Below are 15,005 nucleotides of genomic sequence, written 5' to 3'. Positions count from 1 at the left end.
GCAGTTCTTGAAGGGCAGGGCCAAGCTCCTAGGAAAGGGCCGTGGATCTCCTCGACCACCACGGAGGGATTTCCCAGACAGCCGGAGGGAGAAGAAAGGAATTTCCTGGAAAGGGAGATGTGAAAGGGGACAAGAAGCACCTGCCGGGCCCTCACCAAAGTGCCCGCTCCACTCCTGGGTGCAGCTCCCCCTTTTCCTAGAGCAGGGCTAGCTCTCTTTGCAAAACGCTGCAAAACTCTGGCTTTTAACATCTTATTCTATTTTTGTGCAGGATGGGTTGTTCTTTTGCATGCCCTGCCCCTTTTCTTGGTCTTTCCGAGGACCTCGTGGTCCCGGTGCGGCGAGCGCAGCTTCCCCGCAGGCAGCTGCAGCCGCCGGCTCCCGTCCCGCTTCCCCTTTCCTGCCGCGCGGGGGCTTTTCTCGCTCTCGGGGCCCCCTGCACCCAGGCAAGTTTCCTCCAGCCGCAGGGGATTTTGTGCCATGTGGCTGCTCTAGAAACTAAAAGGCCTTAAAAAAAGAAGAAGGAACTTTTTTTTTTCCCCTTTGTTTAAGGGAAAAAAAAAGAGAAAAAAAGAAAAGAGGGTGAAGCGGGATTCCTACAGCCCCTTGCCACCTAGGCCAGGCCCTGGCATCCTGGGTGCTGTGTTTATTTGCTCGATGTTTTTATACATCCTGGTGTTTATGGTGGCACCGCTCCCGCCCTCGTGCCCAGCGCTGCCAACCGAAACCAGCGGTTTCGCCTGTGAGCGGCAGGGCAGAAAAAGCTGCTCCTGCAACCACCCGCTGCTGCGGGGCAGGCAAAATGCCTTAAAAACATCCGTGCAGGGGCCCCGGTGCTGGGGGTGCCGGGTATTGCCCCACGGTGGGTGCAGGGAGCCAGGGGAGCAGGCGGCCCTGCTCTGTCCCTGCAGCGGCTGCTGCCACCCGCTCTCCTGCGCTCGCTCCCGCTCCTTGCAGCGCTGCACGCCGAGGCAGCCGCAGCCCTTCCACTTTCAGGGAGCACACGTGGTTTCCAGGAAGGCGCCGCCGGAGCGGGGCCGAGCCGGAGGCACCTCCGCCCCTCGCTATAAAGAGCTGCCGCAGCCACGGAGCAGCCAGCACCGGCTCTGGCGATGGAGGGCAAGGGGTAAGGAGAGGCCGGGGAGGAGGAGGAGGGCGCGGGTGGCGGGCAGGGGGCCCAGGCGGATGCCCCCAGCGCTGCTGGTGCTGAGGGGCCGCCCCATGCAGGGAGCTGCAGCCGCTGCGCTTCGGGCCCTGGCTGCTGCAGGCCGTGAGCAGCGGGCTGTACCCGGGGCTGTGCTGGCTCGACGGCGCTCGCACCGTTTTCCGCGTGCCCTGGAAGCACAACGCCAGGAAGGACGTCTCCAGCAGCGACGTGCAGATCTTCAAGGTAGGTGCCCCTGGCGCAGACCCCCCGCCGTGCCGCGGGCGCCACGACCGCCGGGTGCCCTCCCGGCTGCATCCGCGTCGTCCCCCGGCAGGACTGGGCCAAAGCCAGCGGCCGCTACCGGCCAGAGCAGGAGGATCCGGCCCGCTGGAAAACCAACTTCCGCTGCGCGCTGCGGAGCACGCGCAGGTTCGTGAGGCTGGAGGACTACTCCAACAGCGACGAGGATCCCCATAAGGTCTACAGGGTTGTCGGTGAGGCTCGGCCTTGGCCACGCGGGAGACGCAGGGCTGGCGATGCCTGTGGGGGCCCTCCACTCAGCTCCGCTCCTTTCCGCAGAGCCCCCTGCGCCCGAGGCCAGCGGCCACTGCGCCACACGGGCAGCTGCTCCGTGCGCCCCGCAGAGCCACGGACCTGGTGAGGGGGACGCGGGGCACGGGCTTCTCACCTCCCTCCCTCTGGGCGGCACGGAGCTCCCTCGGGCGCAGCCGGCGCTGGAGCTGGACTTCAGATTGCTGTCGCTGGAGAACAGCCCCTCAGCGGGGATGCAGGGCAGGGCAGCAACGGGCACAGAGCATTTTGAGGCCTCCGGCCCCACAGACGGCATCAAGGCAGAGCTGGTCGCCCCGCTAGACCCACTGCAGTGGGTGCTGCAGCAGTGCGAGCTCGGCCAAGAGGCGCCAGGCTGGGCCACAGCGCCAGGTAAGGGCTCGCGGGCACCGGCGGCCCTGCGCCGCGGCCCCGGTGCTTCCCACCCCGCTCTGCCCGCAGGAGGGGACCTCTACAGCAAGGAGACCCCGGGGCTCGTGGAGGCGCCGAGCGCTGCGGCTGAGCAGGAGCCGCTGCCAGACACGATGCTCCTCTACACGGAGAACCCCTGGGAGGCGCCAGCAGCGGCCGGCGACGCGGGGCCGCTGCCACCAGCCATCCCCGGCCTGGCGGCTGCGGGGGCAGCGCTGCTGCAGGGGAATGCAGGTGAGAGGCCCGGGCTGGCCCTGCTCAAAGCTGCTTTTGAGGTCTAAAAGGGGATTTGGGACCCACTCTGCTCCAGCAGAGCAAGGACCCTTACCCTGGTTCTCGGGGGACACTGGCTCGGGGGCACCATGCTGGTCCAAGCAACCAGCAGCGAGCAAGAGAGGGGAGGGGGACTGGAGCTGCTTGGGCTGGAGCCACAGGGCTCAAAGCTTTGGCAAAGTTTTGGTGGTGGGCACCTGCAGGCAGCATCCAGCCCATGCTGGACATCAGCATCTTCTACCGCGGGACGCTCTTCCACCACGAGGAGGTGAGCAGCAGCCGGTGCCTGCTGGCGTACGAGAGCGCCGAGTGTGCGGATGGCGCCCTGCCCCTGGGCCTCACGTGGCTCGTGCGCTTCCCGAGCCCCGCCGGCCTGGCCGACCACAAGCAGCGCCGCTTCACCGAGGAGCTGCTGCAGAACACGGGGCTGCTGCTGGAGCAGCGCGACAACAAGATCTTCGCCCAGCGCTTCAACAACTGCAAGGTCTACTGGGCCCTGTCCAGTCAGCTGGGCGCGGACAACCTCTCGCCCAAAGTGCTGAGACGCAACCAAGAGACAGAGATCTTCGACTTCACGGAGTTCTGCACGGGTATGTGCCCCCCCATCCCCACCCCAGCGCGGGGGACAAGGTTCTGGCAGGGCCTGATGGCCACCAGCCTCCCAGGGAGGACGGGCTGATGGGAAAGGGCAGGCTGGGCCGCAGGGGTGACTGCGGGTCCCTCTTTCCCTCCTGTGGATCGAACTTGAGAATTTGCTCCATCCATAACCTCCCAGCCCCTCCGCCCCCTCCACGTTCCCGTCTCGCAGCCCTGTTCACCAAGACCCCTCTTACAGAGCTCATGGAGTTCCGCAACTACCGCCGGAGGCACTCACCTGACTTCACCATCTACCTCTGCTTTGGGCAGTGCCTGTCCAACGCCAAGCCCAAGGATTCCAAGCTCATCCTGGTCAAGGTGAGGAAACCCCTCCCAGGCAACTCGCTGCGCGCGTGGGCCAGCGCGTGTGGCGGCTGCTGACACGCTGCCTTTCGCTCCCGCAGCTGGTGCCCAAGTTCTGCGAGTTCTGGTACGAGCAGGTGCTGCGGGAGGGCGCCTCCTCTCTCAACAGCAGCAGCCTCAGCCTGCAGCTCTCCAACTCCTTCAGCCTCTTCGAACTCATCGAGCAGTACAATATGCAGCTGGACTGAGGGCGGGCAGCTGCCCCCCAGGCTGGCCTCCAGCTTTGGTACTTTTGGAGGGCTGGAAACAAGTCACCATCTCTGCTTGTGTTGGACCTCCGTGCTGGAGCCTCCCTTGCTCCCATGTGTGGGACTGTTGCAGCGAGACCCATTCAGCTCAGAGCGCCCTGAACTGCCACTGTCCCCCTCCACGACACTGGGGGCAGCTCCTGCCTGTGCAGGAGCCACAGCTCACCCCGACCCACCACGGCCGGGATGGGATGGGCCAAGCCGAGGGACCGCGTGGCAGAGGGGCGCCCACTCAAACCTGGTCGCGCCAGCGGCCGGTCCCAAAGAGACCGGCCTTTCTGCAAGGGTGGGCAGGCACTGAGAGGAGAGACCCACGGCACAGGGAGGGACAGGGACCAGTGCCTGGTGTTCCTTGAGCCGGAGGCCAACGGCTCTTCACTGGGCCAGGGCAAGAAGGCAAAATCCTGGCCTTGGTGAAGACAATAGGGCTCAGCCTGTGGCAGGCTGTCAACTCTTAATATCCATTTTTTTTCCATAGTACATAGTCACTTATGAAGTTATTTCCTTTCGTTTCATGCATTTATGCGTATATACACACACATTCTGTCTGCTGCTATGTGTCTCTTCCCAGCACTCATCTGGAGCCTCTCCAAAGCAGCCTGAGTTTTTCCTCTGTGAGGATGAACACGTATCCAACTCTTGCCTAGGCACCTGGCTCCCCTTAGCAGGAGGTCAGGATCCTACTACCTGAGACCTCCAACCCCTTCAGAGACACTGGGAACATTGGAGCAGGATAGAGAAAGCCTAGTACTGGGTAAGGAACTCTCTACTGCTGCTCCAGCTGGCAGCAGGTACCAAAGGAATGAGTACATCCCCTGGCCTTTATCTGACTAAATAAAACGACTTCCTGCGCATTAATGGGGTGTTTATTGCGAACGGAGCTTGAAAACCAGGAGGCCAGGCACAATGAAGACAGTTTGGCTTTGGCTGAAACAAATCCTTCTTCCACAAGTGCCTTCATGTTGGTCCAGCTACTCACTTGAGATGTTCTGAAAAGGGAGATGACGACCAGGCTACCGAGCGCAGCGGAGCGCGCGGGGCTGCCTGGTCGCTGCGCAGCACTGCGGGCTCTGCGCTCAGGCAGGGCCTTGGCGATGGGAGCCCTCGCGCGCGGGCAGGAGCCGTGCGGCAGACGCGTTACCTGGCGGGTGACGTGGACGCTGCTGGGCCCGAAGGTCGTAGTCCCGTAGCTGGTGACGTAGTAGCGAGCGGGCGGCTGCGCGGGAAGGGCCTCCGGCTGCTCGGGCACTGCGCGAGGCGACATGGAGGAACCCCCGCTGTGGAGCCACCTCACTGTGCTCTGCTAAACCCAGCAATTATTTCCCCCCTCAAAAAGCCAGGAAAGCTCCCTGGCAGCAGGCTAGCAAAAATCAGCCACTTTGATCACACGGAAAGGGAGAAAAAATGCTCTGGAAGAACCTGGAGTAATGGCTTCAAGTAGGGAACCAGCCTCCAGCTTCCCACCCCAGAGTCCCTTTATTCCTCTCTGTGCCTCCCCACCTTCCTTCCCGTTTAATCCCCTGCTCCTTGTCTGTAGTAACCCCTCTGTGGATCCACCCTGCCCGCACACAGGACACAGGGGTGACTCCTCACCCACCGCCGCTCGCTTTCCTACAGCCCCAACCCACAAGGCTGCCCTCACCTCTGGGTAGGAGCAGCTCTGCTCGGAACCGATGGCCGCACGTTCCGCAGGTTTTAACCTCTTCCTTTGTCCTGTGCCGGAAAGAGCCCACAGAATGAGCAGGAGCAGCCCCCTCAACACTTGTCTTAGAAGATGATGCCAAAATTACTGGAAAGGCCAGAGGGACCGCGTGGCAGAGGGGTCCCTCTTTCCATGGATCATGAAGAGCCACCTGGCAAGAGGGCCACCAAGTCACCCACACCCCTATGCCCAAGACAGGGAAGCGCTCTCAGCTTCCTGTGGGAAATCAGGGAGAGCAGGCATTGCCCTGTTCCTGATCCAGCACAGGGTCAGGAAGGACATTATGCGCTTTATGCCTAAGCACCCAAGTTTCAACTTCTTCCCTTGCTCAGGCATCACATGCAGTGAACGGTCACCATGAGGGACACGGACTGCTACATTCAGGAGGGCAATGGGGGCCTGGCAAGTACTGCAGCTCTTCTCCCACGGCCCATCCTTCCCCCCGGCGCTGCAGGAACCACCGCTGCTCGCCCAGAGCGTACGCACACAACGATCTTGCCATCCACGTCTGGCCACACAAGCTCTGCAGGACACCCAGCAGTCCGGCACGGCGTCTTCACGCACACGTGCAGCCCTGGCCACTCCTCCGAAAGCTTCTGGCTGATGAACACGATGGCCATGAGGAAGTCCCAGGCAAAACGGAAATCTGTCAGACAGGAGGAGAAAGTGGTGGTGACACATGTCCAGCCCAGCTGCCGGGAAGCCAGCCTGGCAGCAGCAGAGCGACGCGCGAGCTGCTTGCACCCCCCCTGCGTGAGACCGTGCAAGGACGCTGCGGCAGCCACGACTCCCCGCGCGGCTAACTAAGGCTCAGAGTAGCCCAAAGGTGAAGAGCCTCTGTTCGTAGAGTGCTTTTGCCCATTTCTTGGGGATGGAGATACGGAATCAGACCACACTTCACTGGGATCCTAGGGATCAGAGAGAGACTGACCAAAAGAAATAAATATTTGTCTTTCCACTTTCATTCGCTATCTAGAGAGCGGAACCATGAACAAGTTACAGGGAGAAAGGGGAAGGTTCAGCTGAACTGCTGATGCTTCAGAGGATCCTGGTCAGTCTAGAGCCTGCTGCAGCAAAGCTCTATCCAGAGGAGCTGAGGTGAAGTGGGCTAAGGAGACGCACGTGGTTGGGAGACGCATGTACGGAGAAGGCAGCTGGGTGCAAGGTGAGGACAAGGACACTTACCCCTCCTTTCCGTGGGCTTTCTGCACCGGAACTCTAGGTAGCTGTAGGCCCTCTGGTTATTCTCTTTGACCAGCAAGGGTTTGCCATTGCATACGAGCAGGCAGGTCACCCTGGCCACCCAGTGCGTGGAGTAGAAGGAGCAAGCTTTGACCAGGAACCTGCAGGGAGATTGCTCATGGATTTAACTGCCCTCCTCCCTCGCCCATTATCTCCAGCATTTTGTGTGGCACTGGGGGAATTCAAAATATGAAACCAATTTTAGCTGAAACAAATGAAGAATCTCTCTTACTGAATGCTCACGCAGCATAAGCTAAGGCTAAACATCAGGCCCACAATTAGCTGTTACAGCGAGTTCAGCAGCCTTCTAAGGCTGGAGCGGGAGTCAGGCTACATGATTCCCAACACCTACTTCCATCCTCTCCAAAAGATAGCAATCAAAAGCCTCTTTCTTAAGTCAAGAGCTGCTTCCAGGCTGGGCCGTCAGAAGAATTCTGAACACAACCCAAGAGAAGAACCCCAAAGAGGCAGGAGAGTGTCCAGAAATGGAACTAGTCACAGTGCCAAATACCTCAGGTGAAAGGCGAAACAAAAGAGTATTATCTTTGTTCACGTGCAGACAGTGAATATCGAAAGGATTTGTCCACAAGACCATGGCAGAGGTGAAAAGCCACCTCTGGTCTCAAGACCCAGCTTAGTGCCTGAGCACTCAATAGCTCAACAGCTGAGGGTTTGCTGACAGTCAGACCAGCTGTGTCAAGAAATCCTCAAACAAAACCAGCCACTGAACAGCACAACCTCAGCACAAGCTAGAAACTACTGCTTACCTCTGAAAGAACCCCTCTGGTATTTCAGGTGAGAAATAGGCCCGGATGTGGAGGTCCTCAGGGTGGTCTCCTCCCCATACCTCAGAAACCTCTTCAGTCTGGTTCAGGTAGGTTGGGAACAGGTACCAGGACTCTCCACGGCCTTGTGTTGTCTCCCATGGCTTCCCAGGCACAAACTCACTGGCCTCTGGGTTGAGAGCTTCAGCTTTCCTCACTTCCAGGCAGATCTCAAAGTGCTCCAGGAGACTAAACAGTTTCCCTCTCCCTCCATGGGGCTTGCATCCCATTATTTCCTCAAAGATGTCCTGCATTCCCTCCTGATAGAGCTGGTACTTGACCAGAGCACGCACTGCCCTGTGGCACAGCATTGCCTTCGACTTGAATGTCCACACCCAGTTGGACCTGTCCCTGATGGTAGAGTGCTCCCCTATGAGTGTGTCCACAGAGATGCTCTCAAGCTGCTGGACTAGACGGTACCTTACAAGGAGCTGGGTGGCAAGAAAGGAGGAGAAAGGGCTGCAATGAGAGGCGCACAGTGAAACTGCAGGCACTCTACAACTTTGGTCAGGCAGAGAAGACCCGCACTCACCTTAAACATAGTTATAAGGAAAGTAGGCTGGAGAAAGACAGTGTTTTCCAGGTGCTCGATTTCCTCATACCATATGACAAGCCCAATGCGGTGGAGGTACCGCAAGATATCCTGGAGGAGTTCTCTGCCCAGGTTGGCCAGGTGCTCTCGATGGGAGAGTTTGCTGAGGAGGTACTGGAAGTCCATCATGCCTGGAGGGAGGCACAGGGAGTCAAACCACATCTCCTAAGCCAGCAATCAAAGCAGAAACTTTACAGAGCCAATGACCACAAACACCAAGTAGCCCATGCCATCTCCAGGGTAGCAGGCAGGACCGGAGCGATGCTCCGTGGCTGTTCTCCAATGCTTCACCCACCCTCAGCTGTCCCATTGCAGCAGGTCAGCCCATAGCTACCGAGAACCTCGGTAGAGCTTCTGAAAAACGAGGCTAGCACGTTGCTCACTGTTTCAGAGCGTAGACTTGCTTCTAGCTAGAAGACCTTCGACCGCAAGTTAAGTGTCAGACAGACATCAGTCATCCAGAGAACATATGGAGACAGACAGCTCTACCCGGCATTAAAAACTGGGGCTTTTCTCCCTGGAGAAAAAGAGCGTGCTTTGCTCCCTGTGATCCTGCAGCAGTCAAGGCAGCCAGAGAAAGCAAGACCAAGTTTTGCTGGTGGTCATATCACCAGCTTCAGGTAGGTAAGCGAACAGACAAGGCTGCCCACAGAGTCACAGGAGGGACAGAAGAGCCAGCCAGAGCCTGGTAGAGGGCATTAAATAAGGTTACTTTCCACACCTGTGTCCTGTTAAACAGGACAGGTGGAGCATTGCTTCTAACAAGATGCAGTGTCAGCTGTAGAGCTCCCTGCTACAGGACATTATGGATTTTAAACACTTATACAGGGCCAAGTGGAGAAAGAACAAGAGTTAAAGAAATGTATGGACAACTGTGTGACATCTGCCAGCTCAGGGCACAACAAACCACAGGCGGCCAGATGCAGGCAGAGCCTTCAGGTGAACCAACAGCTGTCTTTTCTTCACACTCGTCCTTAGGTATCTGCTCAATAACACTAGTTGGACACAACATGGGGCCTGCAGGTCCTTTGGGCGCTACCGCAGCGGCTCAGCCTGTGAAGTGGCTCAGCCCCACAGCCCAGGAGCTCCCAACCAGCCTTTCCCAGCTGGCCCCTTGCAGCTCAGGGCATAAAGAGCACAACCGGAGTTGGGTACCTGGACAACCTGCAGCAATAACACCGCAAGTTCTTCAATAGTGACACCCCGCTGTCACCAGCGGGACAGCCAGGCCCCTGGGGAAGGTGGGGGCCTCCTCACCGTGATCTGCCATCTCCTCGCTCTGCGCCACATCCACAATCGCGGCTTCCACTTGCCTGTAGACGGGGGGCAGCACTCGGACAACCTCGGGAAAGAGCTCCTCGTTTCTCACGTGCTCCAGAATAACAGCTTCGAGCTTTTTGATATCACGGCCATCGGTGCAGTTGACGGGAATTAAGTTTAAAATCTAGAATACAGAAAGCATGTGCCTAGCAGAAGCGAGTCCTGGAGAGGCCTCCCTGATGGTCAGGAGGCTGGAGGAAGGTTGAGGTAAGGAGGCTGAGAGATGAAGGGGAGGAACTAGCAGCAGCCTCCTGGTACTTAAGAGATGGAGCAAAGCTCTTTATGGAAGAACAGGGCAGGATGATGAGAGCCAGAGATAGACAAGCAGGTATCTAACTCGATACCGAACATTTTCCTCACGAGGTAAACCACGCACTGGAACAGGTTGCCCAGTGTGGCTCTGCTGTCTGTTTCCTCAGACGTTATTGAGATCTTACCAGGCAAAGCTCTGAGCTTCCTGGTCTGACTTCCCCACTGACTCACCTTGGAGCACCCAGACACCTTCCAAAGCCCCGGCCCGCCGTGGCTGCTCCACGATCCCACAGTGACTGACCAGCCCACCCAGACAGGTCCAAGGGGACGCTGCATCCCTGCCATGGGGAGGGCACCTCATGTTTCTGTCCTTAGCTCTCTAGCATAGTCTACAGAAAGGCAGCTGCCTGCACCTTGGGGATGACAAGAGAAAATCCCTGTTAATATTTCTCTACTTTGGAGAACCAAAGGAGATATTTCATCACACAAGGAACAGATAACCTGCCTAACTCCCCAACACAGCACTCCAGGATGCTAAATGCCTCAAGAAGGCAAAAATGGAACCCTGCAGATTTGAGAAAGAAACTGAAACAACCCAAACCCAAACAATCAAGCAACACACACCTCTGCCTAGGCATCTGCTACACGCCACAACCACAAAGGAGCAGAAGAGAACCACGAGGAGTTACTGCCCTGCTGCCTGTGCTCCCACCTGCGGGCAGGGACCACTTCCACCCCAGCCACTCCAGCTGCTGCAGGCAAGAGCCTGACACATGAGCAACAGGTGACTGTCACCGCCAACACGGCAAGCTGTAGCCACAACAGCCTGGGAAGGGGCACCCGTCTGCTGCCACAGCCGCAGGGGCAGTGGCTGCTGCTAGACACAGAAACAGACAGTGAGGAGTGCTGGTGGCTTCAGCCTTCCAGCCAAACCCACCCGAGAAGGCAAACCCAAGCCCTGGGAGTGTGCTCAGCTCCCTTACCGCTGCACTAAATCTACAATAACCTCAGCCCTACTGTTAACGTGTGGTTCTCCATCTCTTTCAGCCTCTCCCACTGGTCCACATAAAATTCGGACTCCTCACTGCCTTCCAAGTTGTTGATGAAGTGAGAGAGGTTGCTCCTCCTCTCCTCCAGCATGGCCGCAATCTTGGACATGATGTCACCCCTCTTCTCCTCCACGTCTGCCTCCTGGCAGCAGTCAGTGTGGGTCCCCACGGGGAGCACCACCGAGTTGGGCACTCGCATGGACAGGTTGTTGATCCAGAAACCCACAAGATCCTTGAAGGTATCGTCATTAGTTTGGTACCTGGGGAGAGACCAGGGAGGGAAAAAAAAAAAAAAAAAAAAAAGATCACCAAGTTCATGGCCACCCCTCTGAGTCTTCAAGCAGCTCCCTCCGGCACAGGCCTAACGACGTGCCCAGGAAGTGACTAGAGGAGAGCCCCGATCTCTTAAATGCTGCCATGGGCCATTTCCAAGCCCAGGGCTACCAGCTTCCTCTCCATAAGCTAAGGTGACTAAAGCTGGGGCGGTAGCAGAGCCCCTCTGCTATGCACAAGGGCATCCCTCTGTCCCTGAGGGCTCAAGCCTGATGCTCCCTCTGCTTTCAGGGACCACTAGGAGAGAAGCGGAGGCTCGTAGATGGATTTTCAATTCAGAAAGCAGAGGTGAGGACTGTTTTGATTGCAGTAAATTCTCACCTAACAGGTCAATACTTCTCTAATCTCTCAAAACAGAGTTTAGGCAAGGTGATGACAGAGCTAGTGGTTTAATAAAAAGCATGATCTCAAAGACAGGGAAGAGGGAGAGTTAGTTACTCTGGTGGAGAAAAGAACAGACATCCAGGTCTCATGGAGAGGGCAGAACCAGAGCAGAAGAAAGAGTCCCCAGGCCAAACTCATTTTTCTTCTCTCGTCTACTATGAATTCAAACCTGCACAGTACTTACATGTGGAGATTGATCACCAGGATGACAAGTGCCTGCGGGGTGATGAACACGTGGTGGGTCATGTAATACTCCAGCTGGCCAGCAAAGTCCCAGAAGAGAAAAGTGAAGTCCTCTATTCGGAACTCACTGATCTCGATACCAACTGTTCGCTCTTCCTTGGGCACCAAGTCAGTCTGCCCCTGCTTCAGGCTTTTGCAAATAGTGGATTTTCCTGCCAGTGAAGCCCCTAGGAACATGGTCTTGACCCTCTTGTCCTCCTGCCCCAAACCCTCTTGTAGCTGTGTGAAGTAATTCTTGATCTGCTGGATGCCACCAGCACACACTTCACTGGGCGGCTCCCTGAGCGGGTTCCCGTTGGCCTTGAACATTTTCAGGGATTGCCCCTGAAAGAGCTCCTTGGGGAGCTGGCGAAGGGCATTATTCTGCACGTGGAGCTCTTGTAAGTTTGTCAGGCGCAGGACAGGCTGGGGGAAGGTTCGAAACAAGTTGTTGGACAGGTTGAGATACTGGAGGCTGCCTTGACATGCTGCCAGGTCCTGGGGCAGGGTACAGAGGCGGTTGTTGTTCAGCCGCAAGTGTCTGAGCCTGGAGAGTTGGGAGAAAATCCCCTCTGGAATGACACGGATTTGATTCTGATTCAGTTCAAGCTTTTCTAAGTAGACCAGACTCTGGATTTCATCCGGAAAATCCAAAATCTCATTCTTGGACAGTATCAGCTTCTTCAAGTTGCAAAGCTTCGAAATGCCGGCAACCTGTTTGAGCTTGTTCCTGTCGAGGTCGAGGCTCTCCAGCACAGGGTTGCTCAGGACGGCTGCAGGCAGCACTCGCAGCCGCTGCGTGGAGAGCGTCACTTCACGCAAACCCTCCTGCTGCTCCTGACCTGGAAGCCCGGGACAGGAGAGGTGGTTAAGGACCGCGTGCTCAGCCGGCTTTCTGGCCCGCTGGGAGGGAGACCTGCACCCTAATGATTGTGGACCGCTAATTCCTTTGAGATCTCGAGTTCGACACAACTTTTGGACCATTTAGCCCAGCAAGAAAAAGCAGGGGCCAAACAGGAGTTGTCTGAAGACCACAGTCACACCTTGGGGCTCAATCTGTTGTTTGAGCAGCTCCCATGGTCTCCCAGGAGAGCAAATGAAAGCAGAGGCCAGAGACCTTGCCCGGGCCTGAGGACATTGGGAGCAGCAGGGGCCCAGCACAGTTTGACCAAAACCCAGAGCTACTTTTCCCCACTGAAACGCTTTGAGAGTAGCAGCCGCCAGGTCCCTTGGAGGAGGGCAGCTTCCCGCTCCCAGACGGCGCTGGCAGGGCCGAGCTCTTCCGAGCAGCTCTGAGCCAGCCCCCGCGCTGCCACCCGCCCGGGCCAGGCCGCAGCACACGACACGGGGCCGCCGGGTTCAGGCGCTTCCCGCTCTCACATCCTCACCCTCCGCGTGCGTGCCACCGGCCTCACGGCCCGCACGAGGAGGCCAGCAAGTATCAGGACACCAGGGTCCCACACGCGGACAAAGCAGGAAAAGCAAACAGCACGTGAGTGGCGAAGCCAGAACAGCACCAAGGGAGAGTGTTTACAGCAGGGAGATTCACATGTGAGAAGAGGTTGGGGAAGGGGAGGGGGACGCTAAACTGAAATAAAGTTGAGCTTGCTTCCTTCTCCTTCCTGCCCCTCGTTTCACTTCCTTGCCAAGTGACACCAAATGTGGTGTCTCCTTGCGCAAGGCTCCATGCTCGGGAGCGACCCATCAGCTTTCAGCACTGCCACGTAACCTGGATCGGGCAGCAAGGCTCTAAAGATGTTTTACCCTGTCCTAAGCACTCCTCTTTCCTCTCCTAGAGCAAAGAGGAGCCAAAGGGCTCCCACGTGGCTCTGAAGGGGTCCCACACGCAGCAGAAAGAGCTGGGGGCAGCTACTCACAGGCTCGGGGCTGTGCCATGGCTCTGCAGGGCAGCACCAGCTCCTCCGGTCCCCGGCCTCCTCCTCTCACTTCCTCCTCTGGCTCCCCGCCTCCGAGGCTGCCCTGGCAACCCCACCCTCTCCTTCCCCATCCCTCCATCCTCACGGCAGCTCCCCAACCATCTAGGCACTTCTGGCCAGAAATCAAAGCCTAACTCATTGCGTAAGTACTGAGACAGTGGGACCTCGTGCTCTCATTTCCGGCAGCCTCCAACTGGGAGGACTCGGGAATTGTTCCTCCTCATGCCCTCCAGTATTTGCACTTTCTTTGCCTACACTCTTTTAGCAGGAGAGCAGTTAAGACACACAGTACCCTAATCATTTCTGAACTCCTGCTGCGGGCAAGGCAAGGCTCTCCTACTGTGACACGCAAACCTTGAGGATTACGAATCATTTCTCACGCAGACAACAGCAACTAACCAAGATCCTGGCCTGGGTGGTGATAAACCATCAAAACCACCAGAGCTCCAAAGGGAAGGGTCATTTCCAGAGACGCAGGAACCTTGGCTCAGTTTCCCAACGGGTCCAGCAAAGACTCTCCATACAACAGCCCCGAACATGCAAACCAGCAGCTGGCACAGGGATCACGGATGGGGTGAAGCGGGACAGGAGCAGTGCCCACGCCAGCCCATCCCCACCTTCACAGCCCGGGGCTGCAGCCCTTTCCCACCTCCACCTGCCATAGCACCAGTGAGCCTAGCAAATGCTAAGCACAGAGCAGGACACTCCTTTTCTAGAGCCACCTTCCGCAACCAGAGAGCTTATTTCTGTAGTAAAACCTTCTCTTCAGAGCCACCAGGGATGCCCACGAGGCAGCTCTGGAGGTCACCTATGAAGTAAGGACAGCAGCAGAGCAGTTGCGGTGTCAGCTCTTCACAGCACCACATGTGCCTTTGCCAAAGGGGCTTTTGTCTGACATTATTCCTGCTGTTGCCGAGGAGGGAAAGGACACTAAGAGGAAGACACACTACTAAAGTCCTGCTTGAGCCAAATAAATAAAATCTTTCCTTAAACAGGCAGCAGCACCTGATCCAAGCAGGCACTCAGAGGGGAATAAAACAATGCAGTGACAAAAAACAGCAACAATAACAAACAAACAAACAAACAGAAACCCACTCAAGTAGACTATGTAGTCTACTAGAAAACCTGTTTCATGGAAGATGAAGGCAGCATTTTTGGAAATGTTACAGGGCTTGGCTTCCTCAGTGATGAATTTATTTCCAACAAAAGGCAGGAGGAAATAATGAACCAGCTCTCTTGCTCACGCCATGTCGGGGAAAGCCCTTGCACAATGTGCCGTTTTTCTGCTTCCGCTCTCCTCCGGGCGCTGTCAGACACAGCGGTGACCGAAATCCAGCAGTTCTCACAGCACGCACTTGGAGTTTATTGTGCAACAGGCTGTCACCCTTATGGATGAATCAAGGCTAATATCGAACAATAATTTTGCTCAGAGCAGCAAAAAGACTGAAGTGTGTTCCTGGTTACCTAGCGAAGCTCTGTGTCCAAACCTGCTCCTCTCCC

General features: G+C 57.0%; 2 protein-coding genes across 2 annotated transcripts; one reads left to right on the top strand and one right to left on the bottom strand.

Moving 5' to 3' along the window:
* The first annotated feature begins 1,112 nt into the window (after positions 1-1,112).
* IRF7 (interferon regulatory factor 7) lies at positions 1,113-3,588 on the top strand. Its single transcript, XM_088525685.1, has 8 exons — positions 1,113-1,126; positions 1,228-1,390; positions 1,482-1,641; positions 1,727-2,089; positions 2,159-2,362; positions 2,605-2,991; positions 3,210-3,355; positions 3,442-3,588. The coding sequence occupies exons 1-8, from the start codon at positions 1,113-1,115 to the stop codon at positions 3,586-3,588; spliced, it is 1,584 nt and encodes a 527-aa protein (XP_088381811.1).
* Positions 3,589-3,731: 143 nt separating this feature from the next.
* On the bottom strand, positions 3,732-14,167 carry LOC104569019 (malignant fibrous histiocytoma-amplified sequence 1). Its single transcript, XM_088525684.1, has 11 exons — positions 14,155-14,167; positions 11,531-12,410; positions 10,598-10,889; positions 9,266-9,452; positions 7,949-8,139; positions 7,360-7,847; positions 6,536-6,693; positions 5,837-5,996; positions 5,291-5,361; positions 4,628-4,896; positions 3,732-3,926 (listed from the first exon to the last, which is right to left on the bottom strand). The coding sequence occupies exons 1-11, from the start codon at positions 14,165-14,167 to the stop codon at positions 3,732-3,734; spliced, it is 2,904 nt and encodes a 967-aa protein (XP_088381810.1).
* Between the last annotated feature and the right edge of the window lie 838 nt (positions 14,168-15,005).

This window comes from Tinamus guttatus, unplaced genomic scaffold (genome assembly GCF_059628265.1).
Source record: "Tinamus guttatus ecotype Peru unplaced genomic scaffold, ASM5962826v1 Tinamus_guttatus_pri_ptg000240l, whole genome shotgun sequence".
NCBI classification, from domain to species: domain Eukaryota; kingdom Metazoa; phylum Chordata; class Aves; order Tinamiformes; family Tinamidae; genus Tinamus; species Tinamus guttatus.
This window is presented reverse-complemented; position numbering and strand designations above follow the sequence as displayed.

What these genes read in the sequence shown, in the direction of transcription:
- LOC104569019 (XM_088525684.1), bottom strand. An exon ending in TCCTTATAACTATGTTTAAG is followed by an intron (nt 7,848 to 7,948) that starts GTGAGTGCGGGT and finishes CTTGCCACCCAG; the next exon opens with CTCCTTGTAAGGTACCGTCT. An exon ending in CCAGAGGGGTTCTTTCAGAG is followed by an intron (nt 6,694 to 7,359) that starts GTAAGCAGTAGT and finishes ATCTCCCTGCAG; the next exon opens with GTTCCTGGTCAAAGCTTGCT.
- IRF7 (XM_088525685.1), top strand. An exon ending in GCGACGTGCAGATCTTCAAG is followed by an intron (nt 1,391 to 1,481) that starts GTAGGTGCCCCT and finishes GTCCCCCGGCAG; the next exon opens with GACTGGGCCAAAGCCAGCGG. An exon ending in TAAGGTCTACAGGGTTGTCG is followed by an intron (nt 1,642 to 1,726) that starts GTGAGGCTCGGC and finishes TCCTTTCCGCAG; the next exon opens with AGCCCCCTGCGCCCGAGGCC.